The sequence below is a fragment of the Scyliorhinus canicula genome, chromosome 1 (assembly GCF_902713615.1).
Source record: "Scyliorhinus canicula chromosome 1, sScyCan1.1, whole genome shotgun sequence".
Classification (NCBI taxonomy): Eukaryota; Metazoa; Chordata; class Chondrichthyes; order Carcharhiniformes; family Scyliorhinidae; genus Scyliorhinus; species Scyliorhinus canicula.
This window is the reverse complement of record NC_052146.1, coordinates 287,963,600-287,985,712: the sequence shown is the minus strand read 5'-3', so window position 1 is coordinate 287,985,712 and position 22,113 is coordinate 287,963,600. Positions and strand designations below refer to the sequence as shown.

General features: G+C 49.2%; 1 protein-coding gene across 6 annotated transcripts in view; it reads right to left on the bottom strand.

Annotated features, from left to right (window-relative positions):
• Positions 1-22,113, bottom strand: part of ltbp1 (latent transforming growth factor beta binding protein 1) — a 424,359-nt gene that overhangs the window by 292,125 nt on the left and 110,121 nt on the right. For 5 of the 6 annotated variants that reach the window (XM_038814844.1, XM_038814856.1, XM_038814865.1 and 2 more), the window contains exon 5: positions 6,687-6,854. In XM_038814844.1, coding sequence (XP_038670772.1) covers positions 6,687-6,854 — 168 coding nt within the window. Of the gene's footprint in view, positions 1-6,686; positions 6,942-22,113 lie in introns of those variants that run through there. The other variant, XM_038814886.1, reaches the window with a different exon arrangement.

The following is a 22,113-nucleotide window of genomic DNA, read 5'->3' as shown; positions in this document are numbered from 1 at the left end:
CCTCCTATGTCCAGCTCCCAAGGCCCTGAGCATTGCGCTGGGGGATTCCCTCGTCTTCCAGTCATTTTGCTGGCAACTTTCAGCTTGCCAAAATAGCTGTCTATTTACAAGTTTGGGTGGTTGATGCACGATTAATTACACAAAGGCGAGAGTTGGATGCAATCGAGGCTTTATTACACTAAGATGTGTGGCCTCCTACAGCAGCTGGCGAAATGGCTGCTGTACGGGCGGCACACACATCTATACTCCGCCTACTGGGTGGAGCCAGCAGGCAGGGAACTACCCCCGTACCTGTAGTACAGGGGCCTTACCATAAAGCACCTACCTCAACACCCTCTATATACAATATATACATCAGTGGTGACTACCACAGTGGTCTGGGTTATTCCTCTCAATCACAGAAGCAGCGACTGCAGCTCAGAGTGCGCAGCTCCAGTCAAAGTAGTAAACAAGTCGAGCATCAAATTTTACAACTTGTAACCAAAGAGTGCACTAGTACGGACTTGTACACCGCTACAACAACAACCATACAAATGCAAGGGCAGTTTGAAATATGTTCAAGCCAGGGTTTTAAGATAGTTTTTAAAACACTATTGAATTTTCAAAATTACAGCATCAAAGGAGGAAAGAAAATAACTAACAATTTGTCAATGTTGCAAAATATGCGGTGCAGGTCCCACATCCAAAATCCAGCACCCTCAAGACCAACACGGAGCTGAATAAAATCAGATAGCCCAGAATTTACAGAGCAGAAGGAGGCCATTCGGTCCATCGAGTCTGCACCAGAATTCAACCCAGGTCCCTGGAGCTGTGAGGCAGCAGTGCTAACCACTGTGCCACCCATTATGCCCATAGCTCATCCTCAACCACATCCAATAAATATGGGATATATGATCTAAAAAAAGAATGAATAGTGATGTATAAATAAAGTTTGATGATGAATAAAAACAGAGGATATCACAGTAAACAGCAGTGCTTTCGAATGGTCCGGATATAAAAACAGTGCAGAGGTCGGTCGGTTCGGGCTGTGCCGGGCCTGGTGGGGGTCAAGGGTCATTCAGGTCAACTCGGAGACTGCAGCACCATCGAGAACTAGAGCCGCCCAATTGACCCTGTATTTAGGCAATGAGTCCAAATTTCATTGAACTGAATATGAACATTTCAACAATGTCCAGTTTCCAGACAATTCCAGTTTTCGGACAGCTGTATTTTGGTCTGCCAACCTGCAATGAATTGGAAGAGTGAGTGTGCTGTGAGAATTATTAAAACAGGAAATTGAGATGGACAAGAAGTAAGGGAGTAGATCTGACTAGACTGATACTGGGAGACTGTAAAGAACAGAACAACCCAGCTATATAATAAAACAGGACTATTCTCACATTCAGTGCATAATCTCTTCGTAAGTCTTTGGACCATCTGCTGATTTACGGTTCTAGGTATAGTGCCCTTGTTTTGCATGTCAGCAACCTCCACGCAGGGAATCCTCCATCAAATCAGGACACAGATATAGGGGGCGGGATTCTCCCAACGGGAGTCTAAGTGCCGAAGCCGGAGTACAAACCAGAGTGTTTTACTCCGGCGTCGGCGCCCGTTCCCAGACCCCCATTCTGGGGCCTCCGTGGGGCTGGCGTGATTTGTGGGGGCGGGGCCTCGGCGCAGCGTTGGAGACCCGGCGCCGCGCAAAAGACGCAACGCCTTGGGTCCCGCGCATGCGCAGTTGGGCAGGCGCCAACTAGCGCATGCGCAGTGGCCGTCCTCCCCCAGGCCGCCCCACACAAAAATGGCGCAGAGATATAACATTGCCGGTGGAGGAAAGGAGGCCCGCCGACAGAGAGGCCGGCCCGCCGATTGGTGGGCCCCGATCGCAGGCCAGACACCATCGGAGCCCCCACCCCCCCCCCCCCCCAACAGGCCGCCTCCCCAACCGTTCCCGCAGAGTTCCCACCGGCAGCGACCAGGGGTGAACGCCGCCGGCGGGACTCTGACATGTCAGAGCGGCCGCTTGGCCCATCCGGGCCGGAGAATCGGCTGTCCCGCCAATTCCAGTGGCCCGCGGCCGGCGCCGCACCAAACGCGCCGGCGCAAATGGCGCCGATTCTCCGCACCTCAGAGCCGGCGTCGTGGCACGGTTGCTCCGAATCTCCGGCCCGGCGCGGGGTGGAGAAGGTGAGTCATTTTTTAAAGCAAATTGGAGGGAAATAAATCTGAGGGCTAAAGAGAGGGGGGGATGGGACTGATTGGCTGGCTCTGCAGAGAGCAAGCATGGACCCAATGGGCTGAATGGTCTCCTTCTGTGACATAATGACTCTATGGGGGGGAATGGCCCCCAGCCGGTGCATTTGTAGCCGGCGGGGTACGTAAAATAGGACGGGTGGTCAGCACCCCCAGGCTCCACCCCCATAATACAGTGGGCAGGTAAGTCATCAGCTGGACCATCTGCTTAGGCCTATTGAGGCCCTCAAGTGGTCTTTCAACACAAGGCCTGATTCCACCCCAGCTGCAATAATACATGCGCCTAGGTAAAGAGGAATGGTGAAGCAACACATACTATATATATTTAAAATTGTGAACGGCATACTGGCACAGTTGCTTCACAGCAGCAAGGACCCAGGTTCGAATCCCGGCTTGGGTCACTGTGCGGTGTCTGCACGTTCTCCCTGTGTCTGCGTGGGTTTCCTCCGGGTGCTCTGGTTTCCTCCCACAAGTCCCGAAAGACGTGCTTGTTAAGTGAATTGGAGCTTCTGAATTCTCCCACCTTGTACCCGAACAGGCGCCGGAATCTGGTGACTATGGGATTTGAAAATGAAAAATGAAAATCGCTTACTGTCTCAAGTAGGCTTCAAATAAAGTTACTGTGAAAAGCCCCCTAGTCGCCACATTCCAGCGCCTGTTCGGGGAGGCTGGTACGGGAAATGAACCGTGCTGCTGGCCTGTATTGGTCTGCTTTAAAAGCCAGCTCTTTTGCCCTGTGCTAAACCAGCCCCTAAATGTGGAAATTTGTACATTTGGATTTTCACAGTAACGTCATTGCAGTGTTAATGTGATCCTACTTGTGAAACTATTCAAGATTATTATTATTGAGATGCACGGATATGATTGCATCGCACAAACATAGCACAAAGACAATTAGTTACATGGGGTCAATAGGACGTGGAAAATGATCCAACTCATTGGGAAGAGAGTCATCCGCTCACTCATCCTTTGGGCTCTATCTGTTGGATCTCCAGAATATTATTTTCTGTATCTCCTGACTCCATTAACAATTCTATCCCTGGGTTAAATGCTACATAGGCAAGTGTATTTTATTGACGTTCCTTCCAAATTGTTGGTTGAATGTTGTTTGGTGTCGCCTGGTGTCGAATTATAATGCTGTGCTTATTAAACATTTCCAGAATTTGGCTTCTTTTTAACCTCAAATGTCCTTTCATCTCTGGAAGTTAATTTCCATCTCGTCAGACCCGGACCTGAAGTCGTGTCTAACAACCCGAAGGAGCTTAAAGCAAATGGTTTGACTGATTCCTGCAGCAGATGATTGGACAGCACCAACTGCCCAAAGGGAGAGAGAGAGAGAGCAAGCCATTGGGCCTGGTTTAGCACAGTGGGCTAAACAGCTGGCTTGCAATGCAGAATAAGGCCAGCATCGCGGGTTCAATCAATTCCTTGGACCGGCCTCCCCGAACAGACGCTGGAATGTGGTGACTCGGGGCTTTTCACAGTAACTTCATCGAAGCCCACTTGTGACAATAAGTGATTATTATTATTATCTTTCACTTTCAGCAGAGGGGCTGGTTTAGCACAGTGGGCTAAACAGCTGGCTTGTAATGCAGAACAAGGCCAGCAGCACGGTTCAATCCCCGTACCGGCCTCCCCGGACAGGCGCCGGAATGTGGCGACTAGGGGCTTTTCACAGTAACTTCACTGAAGCCTACTCGTGACAATAAAGCGATTTTCATTTCATTCAGGTGGACAACAGACAGTGGGGAAACCGGCAAGCCATTTCACGTCCCATTCCTTGCCACACCAATTCAACTTCCTCATTCTGCACCCTTCCCACTCTGCGCCAAAGCCCCCCCCCCCCCCCCCCCGACCCCCACCCTGCTCCGCCGCCCGACTCCACACCCTGTATGTTCCAATGCTCGTCCATCCTTTCCAAGAAACAAACCCCCAGGCCAAGTGGCTTTTAGCATTTCTCAGGCTGGACACCCATGTAGCTGTGAAATTCTACCCATGCAAAATGGATGCAGTATTAACTAAATTCCTTGGGGCTGAAGGAACTATTTTGAAGACTCGGCCAGTCATTTCCACACACGTATTTCTTGGTGGCCTTTCTGTGGTGAACACTGCACCGCGTTAATTAGAGCTGGTGGACTAAAGGCCAGACCATGTGCAGGCCAGGCTCCCAACTGCTTTAAGCTAACTATTTTAACTTAATGGCGAAGTTGATCCTCGAAAGGATAGCTGATCCCACTGACAACATCTGCTCCCGGTTGGAATAAAAGCCAGCACTTGCTGTGGAGCTTCTGTGGACCTCTATCGCCCGAGGAGCTACAGAAAGCCCGAGGATTATTCCCCTCCGGATGACCTTCAACAGAGTGAGCATTCACTTCATCAACAATATTCATTTTTTTCTTTCCTTTCTATTTTCTGCCCACATTTAACAGCAAACGGTTCACGTCTTCAGATCTGCCTTTGTCTCTTCTGCAGCTCCCCTCTCTCGTAGACACATTCCTTCTTTTACAGGCTCTTACATGTGCCTAGGTGTTTATTTTTCCGAGGTTTCTTGCACTATTTAATTTTTGGCTCCCAATTTCGGTGCAGCTTCATATTCACTCGAAAGGAATGAGAGGAATGGGAAACATGAGTTACATACAGGCAGGCCAGGAGCTACCTGCAAGAGTCAGGAAATGGAAGGAAGATGACACAGGCCGTCGTTTAGAGCTTTTATTTTTGCCAAAATCATTCTTCCCCAATGCAAAAAGCAAGGAAAATAAATCAAAATCCATCAAGATGTAACACAACACATGCCATATATATTTAATGTTATTGAAATGCATGGTGCTGAATCCTACCCATACATTCCTACATTCATCCAGGCTGATCCCCACCCCCACACGACCAACTCTATTAATTTATAGATCGCAGAATGATATACACAGGGAGGCCTTTCGGCCCATCTGGCCCGTGCCAGCAATTTGAGCCTCCATTTGAGTAAAGGCAAAATACTGCAGATGCTGGAAATCTGAAGTAAAAACAGAAAATGCTGGATAAACTCAACATGGTCTGGCAGCAGTGAGTTACAGGGGGGGGGGAGAAACGGAGTTAACGATTCGAGTCCAACATGACTTCTTCGGTCGAAGTAGGGTCTGATGCACCCACATGGTGGGCCGCCTGGCCTCATTCTGTGCTGCATGGTTCTATGATTTTAGGACAAGGCACTTTTGTAGGATTCTGTCTGCATCCACGTCAGGAAGCAGGACAGACAAGGTGGGATGCCAAGAAACGCCTTCTCTTCTGCACCTTCCCTCCAGACAACAGGGTCCTATTTACTGGCCTCATTTATCAAGAAAGTGGGTGGGGGGTGCATGACGTCCCCTCAGGTTGACATCAAGTTCTATACTTCTGTGTTAAAACCTTGTCTATGAGAGCAGGTCAACCAGGGTGACCTATACGGGTGCTCCAAAGACACAGCTCTAGAGCCCAGAATAAGGAATTTAAATAAAGAAGTCAGAGATAAGGAACTAACCAAGTACATAATTAATAGCAATGGTATTTACCTACACAATTACACTGCCCTATATACTGCAAGCCTCTATCTAGAAATGACAACATCATGGGTGGTCAGGCAAGGTCCATAAACTACTCTCTCAATATTCAAGATGTTAATCTAACATGTATCACTGCATTGTGATTCCCTCCTTTCCGCCGATGATTTGGTTAAAATAGTTGCACAAAGCACAGAAAACAGCCAACCGGATTAGGGCCGCGATGTAGCAAATGTCCATCAAGATTAGCATTTTTAATGGCCATCTTTGCTTGGAGGGGGACACTTGCTCAGTCATCGATTCAGTCTTTGCACAGACTCCAGTTAAAATGTTCAAAAGGCTGCACTTGCCCAGTAGCTGATTCGGTCTTTATGCAGCCTCCGTGTTTTCACGAGTGGGAAACAAATTTTTGCTGACAACTGGAGCCTCCGTGTCAAGTGGCTTCAACTGTAATTACTCGGGATGAGGGAGGCTCAGGGACAATTAAAATTCACTAAACAGCTGCATCAGGAATTCAAAATTAATGCTTCATTACGTTCAACTTGTGGCAAAAGGAAAATGGCAAGAAGCTTCACCGAGCGACCCAACAGCAGAGGCAGTAATTTAAAGCCAGCGAAAGAGGGAATACTAAACCCTTTAAAAAAGGAAAGCTTCATTCTATTTTTTTTAAAAGGGAGCAGAGATAAACAAACAACACCATCGCCCAGTTTTTTTAAAACTAGGTTGAAGAGTGAATTAAATCTTGAGCTGCAATTATCAAAAGCACTGCAAAGTCTGTTACTCCACATCTAATGTCGCACTCAGCTGCTCTCCGCATTTACCACAATTTTGAAACCACAACTCCAACCAAAGCAAAGACGGAACATTCCCTCATGCTGTCACTTGTTCGCTGATGTTCAGAAGACAGCGGATTGTGCTACTTACCCACGCGGAAGTTCTGCGCCGTCAGAGTGTCAGCAGCGTGGCCATTTTCACTGATGAGGGTGGTGGTGTTCCCCTGTTGGCAGCTGTTGTGGCACTTCCCCTTGGTGCAGGTCACCTTGCAGATAGTGGGCGTGAAGACCACCTTGATGCGGCCCGTGTGGTTCCCGACTGCGAGCGGAGGTACAATGAAGGAGAAAAACAGAGAGATCAACTTGATATCCATCGGTTTCGCCAGAAACATCAGACAAGTGAAACTGGGGATGGAGGGGAGGGGAGGGGTGGATGGGAGGGGGCGGTGGGCTGGGGTGGGGTGGGAGGAAGATGGCGAAGCGATAATGACGGCTGCCGCCTATTATCCACTATCCAGACACGTCTCTGAACCAGGAGAAGAAAACTCGGCAAAACAGAACTCCGGGATGCACTCCAAACCAACTTTTGAAGTCAAAGCAGCAGAAGAGGATTAGTAATTATAGAGCTGCGCTTTATTTTAACTCAAACAAAGGGCACGACAGCCTCAGTGCAGGAACCTGACAGGCAGAGACAGCGTGAAAAGTCCGGGCTCTGCACCTAAGGGTGAATCAACATTTGTTTTCGCCCGCATATTTCTGCCGCTGTGCTTTTGTCGGTATTAAGTCATTTGCAGCTAACCCCTGGAAATGTTTTAGGCATGCCGCATGTCTGAAAACATCTGTTTCAAATATCTGGCACTCCAGCCCAAAGCTATCAAACTCCATGACGCAGCTGTTTGGGCCGTTTCACAGCTTCTTGGCAGATCCACTCCCCTACAGCTCCCCGAGTTGTATGTTCAGACCGAGGCCATGAATAGCTGGCAAATCCAGGAGCAAAATAAGAGCAAATTGCTCAGGTTGCTTCACCGTCCAGCTTGAAATTCGGACTTATAAATAACCCCTGGAGGCGGCCAAAGTACAAATATTTCCAAGATAGGGCAAATCTTGTGCTCGTCTTAATGTGCGATCCAACCGGTGTCTCATACGCAAAGTATTTCTTGCATTTTTACGTGCGCCATTGCCAAATTCATATGTGGCACTTGTGTTCTGAATTCCTTTAGCTAAATGGGATAAAGACTTTTTCTCCCTGGGTGATTTTATTCCAGAGCTTGGACGTTGTTGGAGTGGGCTGGAAACACCTGCCCTTCCCAGATAGTTCTCTGCCTCTTTTCCTCTGGATTTATTGGAAGCCGGTTCAGATTGAGCCACTGACCACTGCACAAGGGCTGAGGAAGTGTGTGTATGTGTGTGTCTGTGCGTAATGGGTCATGACAAATTGGAAGGTACAGGTGGATCAAGTGTTTGAGGATGTATACACCAGTCATGAGGCGTTTAATATATTACTGGCAAATTGTCTGTGCCTTCGTCAAACTGGAGTGTGGATCTTATTATTTATAGCTAAATAACAAAAGCTGGGAAAATTTGGCAAGCAGCGAAATAAAGCAGGTTGCAGCACAGGGGTCTCTCTGGTGCGGTCTGGGGAGCTGGGAGACAGGAAACCGAAGGGCTACACGGGCCGCCAGCTGGAGGGAGGGTGGAATTACACTTAAAGAGAAGTGGAACAAGCACAGAGCCGACAGTGTCACACAGTCCTCCCTCTCTGCACAACCTGCAATTCCTATCACCAAGCAAGCTGCTGAATAATGATGCTCTTCAAAAGTAATCTTGCAGCATCGTTGTGTTCTAAGTGTGGTAATCGGTGATGGTTTTACAGTACAAAATCCGGTTCTCACTGTTCACACTTAATAGAGGGCAAGTGCAGGGCAGCACGGTAGCATTGTGGATAGCACAATGGCTTCACAGCTCCAGGGTCCCAGGTTCGATTCCGGCTTGGGTCACTGTCTGTGCGGAGTCTGCACATCCTCCCCGAGTGTGCGTGGGTTTCCTCCGGGTTCTCCGGTTTCCTCCCACAGTCCAAAGATGTGCAGGTCAGGTGAATTGGCCATGATAAATTGCCCTTAGTGTCCAAAATTGCCCTTAGTGTTGGGTGGGGTTACTGGGTTGTGGGGATAGGGTGGAGGTGTTGACCTTGGGTAGGGTGCTCTTTCCAAGAGGCGGTGCAGACTCGATGGGCCGAATGGCCTCCTTCTGCACTGTAAATTCTATGAAGTGCAGAGCTCAAAATGTTTTTTAAAAAATGACAGGAGCTCAGGCAGCAGGTGACAGTGCTAACTTTCTGACTTATCATGCAGATATCCTCACTCCTATATTGGAAATTTGAGGACACAGTGGGCCACATTCTGATCATCAGTTTGAACTAATAGACAACCACACACAGAGCTCATCCAAATTTTCTATCAGGAACCGAGGAGGGAAAAGTTGAAAAATGAGGTGGTGAAACACTGAAGGAACATGGTCAATTTTCAACCATGTAGGTAAGTACAATTGACATTGTGCTGCTTGGGCAGATTGGAGATTAGAGCCTTGAATTAATGCCTTGAACTGATGCACTGTTGGTTTAGTGCCAGCACGACCTGTGACTCAGATGAATGCAGACTCATGACCCACTCCAGGGGCTCGAACACACAACCTAGGCCAACAATTGGGTGCAGTACCGAGGGAGGTGCTGCACTGTCAGGGGTGCTGTCTTTCATTTGTAACATACAAATCCAGGCCTTCCCAGGTTGATGTTAAACATCCCATTTAGAGAAGAGCAAAGGGAGTTTTCCTGGTGTTCCCTCAAACATTGTCACTAAATCAGATTACCTAGTCATTTATCTCAGTGCTGTTGATGGAGCTTTGCTGTGTGCATATTTACTAATGCCCCACACAACAGTGACTTACACCTCAAAAGTGACGAGGTCTTGTGGCTCAGTCGGCAGTGTCCCGGCTTCTGGGCCAGTCGCTCTGGGTTTGAGTCTCACCCCAGGGCTTGATGGTCAAGACAAATGTGTTCACAACACGTTCGGCGGGTTGTGTGTGTCACAGGCGGTAAGAGTGGGAGATACTCCGGTTCAGCCATGCTTTAAGGGTAATGGTGCCCCTCCAGCTATAAGCCTCTGACGACAGACTTTCCTGTCCCAGGAAAGAAACCTCGCCACGGGAAGAGACGAAAATCTGCCTTATGCACCAATAGGTGCGGGAAGGGAAACAACAACAACACCTCAAAAGTATGTCGTGGGCTGTGAATCGCATTGGGGCTCCAGGGGATGTGAATGATGCGACATAAATGCAGGTTCCTTCTCTCAAGCTCCGTGTACATGAAGGACGGCAGGTGTATCAGAAAATTCACTGCATATAAGCAGCTGTGTCTAAAAGATATGTCCCCTGTGTCGAGCTTAACTGACTGGCAGGATATGTATCAAGCTGAGGTACTTCCAGTTACAACCGCATGTGGTGAGTACACATGACTCATATCAGTTTAGAAAACTGTTGCCATGACCAGAAAAGCTGGAATATTAACACAAGGCTTTTATGTCCGTAAAGGAAAATCTGATTGTATTCTGTGTGTGGTTTTCTGGCCGTTTCATTTGGTGATCAGGAAGTGGCCCACTGTGCACTCAAGTTTCCAATGTGGGAGTGAGGGTATCTGCCGGGCAGGATAAATCAGAAAGTTACCCCCGTGGCTTTTACCCTAATGTCTCAGCTCCCCTGTCTTTCTTCAGCATTTCAAGCTCAGCGCTCGCCCTCTATTCAGTGTGAGCAGTGGGGAGTGCGGGGACCGTTACTGCAAAATTGCAACTGATACTATTGTGCAAAACACAAGGGAGACTGCACGATTACTTTTGAATTAACCAGCACAACTAGGTCTTGATCAAATATTGGCACCCAGACTAGCTTGCAGCGTGACTGCACGGGATAAGACAGGCACAGATTTTGGAATGCGAGAAACAACGTCTGCAGACAAAGACATTTCTAACGTAATGGCTAGAATTCTCCAGTCGTCGCAATTCACTTTTCCCGTCGGCAGCGTCCGCATGCCTGCAGTTTTCCCAGCGGTGTGGGATTTTCACAATGGGAAATCGCACCAATAAGCGGCGGGAATACAGAATCCCGCCACCAGCGAACGCCAAGAAACACGCAGGTGGGAGATCGGAGAATCCAGCCCAATTAGTAAGTCACAACATTTTGTTTGCCAATTTGATCATTTTTAATACCTTTATTAAGTTACGAAAGTATGTTTCAGTGGCAAGTCCTACTACTCCAAGGTCAGAAATAATCTCTGGCTTCTTTCTTCCTACTATAAACTAGCTCCTTAAATCAGACTCTTCTTTCTCCTCTGCCATCCCCTTCAACAGTAAAGTCGCCACAGTCCCATATAACCACAGGCTGCTTTGCCTTTTTTTTTGGGGGGGGGAGCTGACAAGTGATGGTTTAACCGGAGGATCAGCACACATCAGGCGAGGGGCAAGGTTGAGAAGGCGGGGCCTTCATGACAGGCCTTCGACAACGGTCACTGTGTTTCTCTCGGAGACGGTCCATTCATCAGCTTCTGCTCATTCCCACCTTGTCCAAGGCTCCCTCAGCCCCACCTTCATCGGGCACCTCAGCATTTCTGTTTTCTGATTAAGCCTCTGTGAAGTGACCAATGTTGCCACGAAGCAGAAAAGTGCAACGCAGGGAACAAAGATGTGTGAATGCACATTCGCGGAATAACCTTAAAGGGGCCACGCAGCGCGCACAAAGCAAAGGGAAATTAGAGGCCACACTGATATTTTCTGTGGTGTTATGTGAATTTGAAGTTGCTGCTAGGACAATTCAGGGCTGAATAGGTGGGTCTAAATCAATGTGCATTGTGCAGGAACATTTTTTAATGTGCCCAGCATTACCCAGTTTCAAGCAGGAAACAAGTAGCTTGACCAGGGTGAAATACAGGCATTTAATAAACCAGCATTACTAAAACAGATTATCTGCTCATCATCACGTTGTTGAGAGCTTGCTCTGCGCAGATTGCTGCCTCAATTTTTACATAACAATGGTCTCTGTACTTAAAAAGTACATCAGTGGCTGTGACCTCCTGGAGTCACAAACAGCGTTCTATAAAGGTCAGTCTTTGTTTTATTTCTTTCTGTTCGAGGCCACTGGTGCATAACGTTAAACAAATCTGTAATATTAATTTTAGAAAACATACACCTTCACTGAACATCGGATTTTGTTTCTCACCTACAACACAATGGAAAATCTCAAGCGCCAAAGAGCAGCAAAGGTTTGCTGACTTATAATTATGATGACCAGGTTTTCAGAGCTGGGGGGATGCATTGAAAAGCCAGGGGACGGCATGGTGATTGGTTTATTGGGCGACCTTAGCCAGGATTCTGGGGCATGGGCAGTTGAAGGTGGGAGGCCACGTAATGGCGGGCTCAGGCTATTGAGTTGGGTGATCAGCCATGGTCTTGATGCTTGGCGTAGCAGGTCTGAAGGGCCGAATGGCCTCCTCCTGGTTCTATTTTCTATGTTTCTATGACATCTCCTGGAATATGTCCAGCCACAGTTGACAGCTCCATCGTTTAAACAACATCACCAGCAATGGAGTCTTCAGCGCCAAACGGTTAGTGACAACTCATTTGGTGACGTCAAAGGGGAGGGAATCAGGTCCGCTGCCTGCAATGCCCAAAGCGATGTGATGGGTGTTTACGGGAACAAGGGTGAATTTTCACACAGATGTTCTCCCCCCACCCTCAGGGCCCAGCTTATATTTGACAAAGAGGGAAAAGGGGAAAACTGGGGCATATGAACTATTTTTAGGGAATCATCGGACTATCTAATGGAAAGCCGGGGCTGTCCCAGGAAAACCCTACTTATAATGCCCGTCGCCATGGTAACTGGCACAATGGACTCGCACCTCGGCCTGAGTCAGAGTCCATGCATTCAAACCCACTCCATGGTGGGATTTGGAAGGGTGGGTAGTAAGCCGAGTTGGAAACCCGCTTGCTACTCAAGACATTATGGGCCAAATCTTCCCTGGTGAGACAATCACTGTCGATTGCCACTCCATTCTAATTCTTTTTTTTTGACACAGCGCCAGACCTCCACAGTCTAAACCAGGCTTCTTCTGAAATACAAAGTTTATCTGTTCCCAAAGTCCTTCTTCATGTTTGGCAGGGACATCAGGAGTGGCCAAGCGACACCCCCTTTTTATAATAACAATCGCTTATTGTCACAAGTAGGCTTCAATAAAGTTACTGTGAAAAGCCCCTAGTCGTCACTTTCCGGCGCCTGTTCGGGGAGGCTGGTACGGGAATTGAACCCATGCTGCCAGTCTTGTTCTGCATTACAAGCCAGCGGTTTAGCCTTATGGCTCTCGCTACCATATTTGGGTACGTCTTCATTCACACTGAAAAAGTTTGGGGCACTTAAATAGCATTTCAGTGTGTTAGTAAATGACAGTAAGTGGGATAAATGGGTAGGCTGGTAGGATGACAGCTGGGTAGGGTGCCAGCTGGGGTCAGTGGCAAGGAGGGTAGAGTGGAAGAGTCAGAGGTGGGAGGGTGGTGGGCTAAGGGTGATAGGTGGCAGGATGGGTAGGGTGCTAGCTGGATAGAGTGGTAGGTGACAGGGTAGCGAGGGTGGCAGGGTGGGAAGGGTGTCAGTGAGTAGAGTGGTAGGGTGGTGAGATCGGGTTGGAGGGCGGGGGTGAGTTGGAAGGTCAGGGGGGTCAGAGGGCAGGGGTGAAAGTTGGAGGTTTGGGGATGTCGGAGGGTCATGAGGCGGGGTCTGGGGGTTGGTACGGCTGGTCAGTAGGGGGCCTGGTGAGTCAGTTGTATAGTTACCCAGGAGTAACATATGTTTTTTTTCTGGGTAACTATCCAGGTGAGTGAATCCGAACCATCCAAAGTCTCTGACTCTTACTCAGAGAAAGGGGAATTGGAAACTTCCCACACAATTCCCATGGAATCCTTCCAATGGGACTTCCAAGGAGAACCGGTCTGCCTCTGGGATTCAACCATCCAGAGACCAGACAGGGCCAACTCCTGGGCCTCAATTTAAATCCCGACCATTTTGGGCAGGAAGTCGATTTGAGGTAAGGGAGAAGTCATAGAACATAGAACATACAGTGAAGAAGGAGCCATTCGGCCCATTGAGTCTGCACCGCCCTATCCCCATAACCCAATAACACCTCCTAACATTTTTTGGACACGAAGGGCAATTTATTATGGCCAATCCACCTAACCTGCACGTCTCTGGACTGTGGGAGGAAACCGGAGCACCCGGAGGAAACCCACGCAGACACAAGGAGAACGTGCAGACTCCGCACAGACAGTGACCCAGTGGGGAATTGAACCTGGGACCCTGACGCTGTGAAGCCACAGTGCTACCCACTTGTGCTACCGTGCTGCCCCAAAGTCAATCCAAAGATACCCACCAGAGCCCAGTCAGCGGCGGGATTGACTTGAGGGACCATCCCGCGGGAGTCTCACATCTGGGAAGAGGACAGGGTGGGAAAGTGGGAAGAGCAAAACTTTTCTTGTGAGGCCTGGGAGGAGCACTCGAGAACTCCCTCAGCCCCAAATACCTAAGAGATTGTACACAATTTTCGACTGTCCGCTACATTGAAACAAGCAGCCCTCTTTGATGGTCATTATGTTCTTAAACTCTTTAAACATCGCAGTAACCCACGGAAAATTGTCAATGGCATTGTAGCTGTTTCCACTTTTGATCCCCGCTTTTGAACTACCCAGAGGTTTCAGCAATTAAGACATCGGAGCCGCCAAGACCAGCACCAAACGTGGAGAGTGCTGTCCATAACCTCTTCAGTCATTCCAGAACCAGCGGTTTCTCTGGGTTGCTATGCACATTAACAGGAAGTGTTTCTCACTGGTACTGCCAGAGCTTTCAATAAACCTTTCTTCATTTCCATACAAGTGCTTTTGAGCGTCTGCCATTTATTCCCCCCTCGAGGCACTCATTTGCAGCAAGCAGGCATTAAACAGGGCGGGCCGGGGACATTTCGGAACAAAACACCATAAAGGGAGCTTGGTGCACTGTACATTCCAATCTAATGAATGGGGAATGCAGGGCAGACGCTGAAAGCTCCAATCTGTTCCACAAACAAGACGACTGATGTCAAGGTGCGGAGGTAACTGGTGAAGACCTTGCTCAGAAGTGGAATAAGTTGCACAAACCCAAGGTGCATTCTCTTTGTACCATAGATGAAGATTTCAACATATCGCTTCCATTTCTGTGAAGCCTTTTATGTAACAAAACACTCCTGTGAAACACCTTGAGGTGCTGTCAAACAGACGTCGACGCCAAGGCGGCACAGTGGTTAGCACTGCTGTGTCACAGCGCTAGAGACCCAGGTTCAATTCCAACGTTAGGTGACTGTCTGTGTGGAACTTGCACTTTCTCCCCGTGTCTGCGTGGGTTTCCTCCGTGTGCTCCATTTCCTCCCACGGACCCAAGATGTGCAGGTTAGGTGGATTGGCTTGGTGTCCAGGGATGTGCAATTTAGGTCACAAGGTTGCGGGAATGGGGCAGAGCGGCAGGCCTGGGTGGGATGTTCTTTCGGAAGGATGGTGAAGATTCGATGGGTCGATTGGCCTCCTTCTGCACTGTAGGGATTCTATGATAAGGAGGCATTAGTACAGGTGAAGAAAAGAGGTAGATTCTAAGGAGCATCATAAAGGAAGAGGTGGAGAGGAGTAGGGAGGGTCTTTCAGAGGTTCCGGCCGACTGCTGAAGGCACGGTCACCAATCTTGGAGCAATTAAAATCATGGCTGCCAAAAAGTTCAGGATTACAGGATCTCAGAGATATGGAAGGGATGGAGAGCTGGAGATTACAGAGATAAGGGGCGGGATTCTCCGGCTCCCCCGTCGGGTTGGAGAATCGCCGGGGGGCTGCGTGAATCGTGCCCCCGCCGGCTGCCAAATTCTCCGGCGCTGGGGATTTGGCGAGGGCGGGAATCGTGCCGCGCCAGTCGGCGGCCGCTGGCAGCGCCCCCCCCCGGACGATTCTCCGGCCCGCGATGGGCCAAGTGGCCGCTCGTTTTCGACCAGTCCAGCTGCCGTAAATTAGAGTGGGTACTTACCGGGGGGACCTGGCTGAGCGGGCGGCCTCCGGGGTCCTCGGGGGGGGGGGGGCGCGGGGGGATCTGGCCCCGGGAGGTGCCCCCACAGTGGCCTGGCCCGTGATCGGGGCCCACCGATCCGCAGGCGGGCCTGTGCCGTGGGGACACTCTATACCTCTGCATCAGCTGGTGGAAAAGTCCACAATGGCTGACGCGGAGATGAACCCCCCTTGCGCTGGCGCTGGGATGAAGGCAGCACATGCTGGCGTTCCCGCGCATGTGCCAACTCACACCGGCCGGCGGAGGCCCTTCGGCGCCGGTTGGCGTGCCGCCAAGCCCCTTCTGCGCCGGCCGGCGAGGTGCAAACCAGTCCGCCGGCAGCCTAGCCCCGAAGGTGCGGAGGATTCCACACCTTCGGGGCGGCCCGACACCGGAGTGGTTCACGCCACTCCTCGGCGCCGGGACCACGCACCCCGCCGGGTAGGAGAGAATCCACCCAACAAGCGGCAATTGGATATGTAAAGATTTGAAAATAAGAATGAGAATTTTAAAATGGATGCATTGGTGGGCTGGGAGCCACTGTGCAAAAGGAGCCCAATAATACCATGAGACAAGGAGCAGAAGTAGGCCATTCGGCCCAATGAGGCTGCTCCGCCATGCAATGAGATCATGACTAATCTGATATGATAATCCTCAACTCCACTTTACTGCATTCTCCCCATAACCATTGATGCCCTTACTGATTAAAAAATGATCTATCTCAACCTTGAACGTACTTAACCAACCCAGCAGATGAGTAGAGGCAGGGCTTGGAAGAATATGCTCATTGAAACATTGTCAAAGAGGGTTTGAGAGGGGAGATGCTGAGAGGTTGCTTCCCTTGGCCAGATGGTCTAGAACCAGGGGTCATAGTCTCAGGGCCAGGGGCCAACCATTTAGGACTGTCATGAAAACTATACATACCTCATTAAGAGCGGTGGGCCTGAATTTCAACTCCTGACGGACTTTGTAGCTTTTGCGCATATGCTGAACGGGAGCAGGCTGCACATGTGCAGATCTACAATATTTTTGAGTTCTTTTGGGTCAGCACACCTCTGCAGGCGTAAGAACCCGGGTCAAGTGACCGGAAGCAGAAGACTAGAGCCCCAAGCAGGGGACAGGGAGAGGACCCAAAAGGAAGTCCCAGGTAGGGAACAGGAACAAGGGACAGAGGCAGGTCCCCATTCAATAATAAAAATAATAATAATAATCGCTAAATGTCACAAGTAGGCTTCAATGAAGTTACTGTGAAAAGACGCTAGTTACGGAAGAAGCCAGGCGTTGTCAAGGGCAGGCAGCTGACAGCGAATATCAGGCGCCTTCTGAACATGATACTGACCCCATCTGGGGAGAGAACGCCAGAGGTGATCATCTCCCTGGACGCAGAAAAGGCCTTCGACAGAGTCGAATGGAAGTACCTCACAGAGGTACGGGAACGGTTTGGGTTTGGACCAGGGTTCACTTCCTTGGTAAAACCACTGTACAGTAATCCCATGGCGAGTGTACGGACCAATGCAACCAGCTCTGAATACCTCCAGTTCCACAGAGACACAAGGCAGGAATGCTCACTGTCCTCACCCCTCTTTGCTCGGGCAATCGAGCCACTGCCAATCGCCCTCAGAACGCTGAAGGGGTGGAGAGGTATCCAAAGGGGAGACAGAGAGCATAGAGTCTCACTCTACGCAGATGATCTGCTCCTCTACATCTCGAACGCCCGGGACAGCAGGAATAGGATAATAAAACTCCTAAAAGAGTCCGGAGCATTCTCGGGTTACAAACTTTTTTTTTAATTTGAAAAAGAAAATTCCAATTAAGGAGCAATTTAGCATGATCCATCCACCTACCCAACACAATGTTGGGTTGTGGGAGTGAGACCCACGCAGACACGGGAAACGGGTTACAAACTTAATCTGTGCAAAAGTGTGGCCTTCCCTATGAACCCGAAGGGGGGAGGGGCAGAGCTGGAGGGACTGCCGTTCAAACAAGCCCAGACTAAATTCCGCTATCTGGGCATCCAAATGGCCCACGACTGGACACGGATCCACAAATGGAACCTGACTAGTCTGGTGGAGGAAGTCAAAAGGGACCTGCAGAGTGTGGGGCCCACTCCCTCTCCATCTGGCAGGGAGAATACAAACAAACAAAATGAACGTACTGCCCAGGTTCCTCTTCCTATTCAGATCCCTCCCGATCTACACCCCCAACACGTGTTTTTCAACACGGTACACAAACTAATCAAAGCATTTGAGTGGGCAGCGGGGGAAAGAACCTGAGGATGCAAAAGAAGGTCTAACAAAGGAAAAGAAACATGGGAGGCCTGGCCCTCTCAAACCTCCAGTTCTACCACTGGGCAGCCACAGCAGAAAGAGTGAGGAGATGGGTGAAGGAACCGGGAGCAGAATGGGTGAAGATGGAGGAGAGCTCCTCAACTGAGGTGGAGGACAAGTATGAACGGTGCCAGGGAGGCCCAACCGACCACACTCACATGTTCTGGGCCTGCCCTTGCTGGGTGCTGGGCGACCTTTATTGAGGCAATATCCAGGGTTGTGGGAGTGAGGGCGGAGCCATGCCCAAAAGTGGCGGTCTTCGGGGTTTCAGACCAGTCAGAACTCTCCTTGGTGAAGAGGGCCAATGCTCTAGCCTTTGCCTCCCTGATCACCTGCTCAGGGAGAATCCTGCTCATCAGGTGAATGGCAGCACCACCCAAGGCTGCAGACTGGCTGTTTTTCTCAAACATTTGACATCTGACATTTGCCATCCAAGGGTGGGAAGAGGGCTTCCACAGAACGTGAAAGCCGTTCACCAACTTGTTCCAAGATCCGTTCGTAACCAGCAATCAATAGAGTGGAGGGGTGGGGATGGGGGAGAACAGTTTCGGGGGGGGGGGGGGGCTTCACAGCTCCAGGATCCCAGGTTCGATTCCCGGCTTGGGTCACTGTCTGTGCCGAGTCTGCACGTTATCCCCATGTGTGCGTGGGTTTCCTCCGGGTGCTCCGGTTTCCTCCCACAGTCCAAAGATGTGCAGGTTAGGTGGATTCGCCATGATAAATTGCCCTTAGTGTCCAAAATTGCCCTTAGTGTTGGGTGGGATCACTGGGTTATGGGGATATTGTGGAGGTGTGGACTTGGATAGGGTGCTCTTTCCAAGAGCTGGTGCAGACTCGATGGGCCGAATGGCCTCTTTCTGCACTGTAACTTCCATAATTCTATGAGGATAAAAGGAAAGGGGGGAGGGGTAGAGGGAAGAGGGGGCCAAATGGCCTCTGGAGTTTCTTGTGTAGATGATCTGTAAAGGAATGGGTTGAATTCCCCGCTTCTGCTCCAGTTTTTTAAAGTTGTTACTTCATGAATCACTAGGAACTAATGACAGTTTTGTTTACGTCATAAGGCAACAGCGAGGAACACAGGCACAAAAGAACAGGAATAGGCCATTTGGCACCTGGAGCTGTCTCCACCATTTAACAAGAACATGGCTGATCATCCACCTCAACGGCATCTTCCCATAATATCCCCGTCTCCCTTAATGTCATCGATAACTCGAAATCTAAAGACCTCTGCCTTGAACCTGCTCAATGACTGAGCCACTGCAGCCCTCTGAGGTAGAGAATTCCAAAGGTCAAAGAAATTCCTCCTCATCTTGGTCCCAAATAGGCCTAGCCCTTATTCCGTGCCGTCAGGTTCTGGACACCTCAACCTGGAGAAAACACCCTTCCTGCGTCTACCCTGTCAAGCCCTTGAAGAATTTGCTACACTTCAATGAGGTCATCCGTCATTCTTCTGAATTCTAATGCTCACAGGCCCAATCCTTCCTCATAGGACAATCCCGCCATCCCAAAATTAGACTTCACTGGACTCCCTCTATGACCAGTGCACCCTTCCTTAGGTAAGGAGACCAATGCTGCACTAAAACTGTACCAAATAATGCATTAAGCCAACAAGACAGGCACTTTTTCATAGAAATCCCTGAGGCTCTATATGCCTACAGTCATCATTCAAATGTCTTCCCACTGTGAATTAAAGGGTTAAACCAAACATTTTGGACAACTGGAAGTGAATGGCAAAGCTTTAATCGAATGAAGGGAATTAGATGAAGCCACAAACAACCAAACTGAAGACTAAGCATTTTATAATCGTTGAACCCACGATTAGATCACAGCACTGTACCTTACACTTTGCCAATTGTCACTTTATAAAAACAAATATATAATGTTACATTTTGAGTGTGAGCCCTGCGTCCCCTTTCAAGTTGTGTTTTCATTGGCAGTAGCTGACGGCGTACATTATCTCGCTGATTTGTAACGATGGTCATTGAAGGATATTTTGTCTTGCGATGTTGAAAAGAACATTAAACAGAGAGCCATGGATGATTGAGATTCGGTAAATAAGGCTGCAACTTACTTTTGGGATTCAAATTACATCATAAACCACAGGAGCAAAGAAAGCTCGAGTGAATAATCAGCATCATCTGAAACTGCCGATTAAATTACGGGCCTGCGCCTACTTCTGGCACCTATCATTATCTTTCGCAATACACAAAGGAAAGACATGGATCTTTTATGACCCGAGGACATCCCAAATCATTTGACAGCCGATTAATTACTTTTGAGAAGTGTCATGTAGGGAATACAGCAGTAGATTTGTGCACAGCAAGCTCCCATAACAGCAGTGATGATGGTCAATCTGTTTCGTAGTGAGGTTGACTGAGGGATGAATATTGGGCAGAGCACCCCCCCACCCCCCTTTGCTCTTCCTCGAAATAGCGCCGTGGGATATTTCACATCCATCGCATTGTCCAGGGCCCTGGTTTAACATCTCATCCAACAGATGACACCTCCAAGGTCGCCGCACCCCCTCGCCAGAGCATCAACCGAGATAATGTGGTGCGAGCTTCTAGAGTGGGAGCCGAAGCCACAATCTTCGGATGCAATTCCCCCTCCCACCTCCCTGTCCAACATCTCATCACCTCGAATCACATGTGGAGAGATCAGGGGGTCCAGGTGGCAGAGATTCACCACAACCTGTGGAAAGCACAGCTCAGCACGAGGGCACCATTTTGAAGGAAGGAAGGAAGGAGAAGGAGGGGACGGAAATGGAAGCAGAGCCAATGACAATTAAAAGCGAATCTGAACCGACACTGACTGAAAACAGTCAGCGGGCTCGCCGACACTGTCATTGCAGAATAACTCTGGAGCTAAATCGACAGAAGGGTTCAATTGAGGATCGTCTTTCAGGTCAAAGTACCAGGGAATTAAAAATTTAATTTACAGGCATGACAAATACATATTGGCCATAGAAATTCCCTCGCATTTAATTCACCTGAAAATTATTTTCAATTAAATCTCAAATTTAATTTCATACTTAGAATTGGTTGTTCTTTACAGTCATCACATGAGGAAGTCCTGAGTTTGTGCGATTGCGTAATTAGAATTCCAAGGGAAATCAGATTTGGGAGCCATATAAAATGGGATGCCTATTCAGGACCGAGTGTTTTCCACTGTCACACCCAACGAGAAGTATTACAGGCCCTGTACCAGGCATGTTTTCAGCAGAGGAGATACATAAACTAGGTCAGGTGTATAGCCCACCACCTTCTCGCTCCCCGGTCCCCATATTACCGGGGGATATAGGAAAGCACAGTAGCACAGTGGGTTGCACTGTTGCTTCACAGCTCCAGGGTCCCAGGTTCGATTCCCAGTTTGGGTCACTGTCTGTGTGGAGTCTGCACGTTCTCCCCGTGTCTGCGTGGGTTTCCTCTGGGTGCTCCGGTTTCCTCTCACAAGTCCCAAAAGACAGCTGTTAGGTAATTTGGACATTCTGAATTCTCCCTCCGTGTACCCAAACAGGCGCCGGAATGTGGCGACCAGGGGCTTTTCACGGTAACTTCATTGCGGTGTTCATGGAAGCCTACTTGTGACAATAAAGATTATTATTATTTGGAAGCCTAATCAGCTGCCCACCCTTGGACTATAATGGTCCCTAACTACCTGTTAAAGTTAGCTCAGTTGACTGACCATCTGGTTTATGATGCAGAGCAACACCAACAGCGCGGGTTCAATCCCCATACCAGCTGACGCTATCCATGAAGGCCCCACCTTCTCAAACTCGCCCCTCGCCTGAGGTGTGGTGACCCTCAGGTTAAATCACCGCTAGTCAGCTCTATCTTAAAGGGGAGAGCATCATATGGTCCTTCGGGACTCATGGGGACTTTCATCTAATTTAATTTCATCGCTGCGGGGTGCTCTCTTTTAAAGTCAACCACTTTGTGAGAGCGATTCAATCAGGACTTTCAGAAGGGAATTGGATAATCAACTGAACAAAAATATTTGCAGGGCTACAAGGTGGGGCTGTGAGATGAGATAGATCTTTCTGAGACGGCATGGAGTGGTTGGGCAGAATGGCCTCCTTCTCTGATGCAACTGTGATTCCATGAA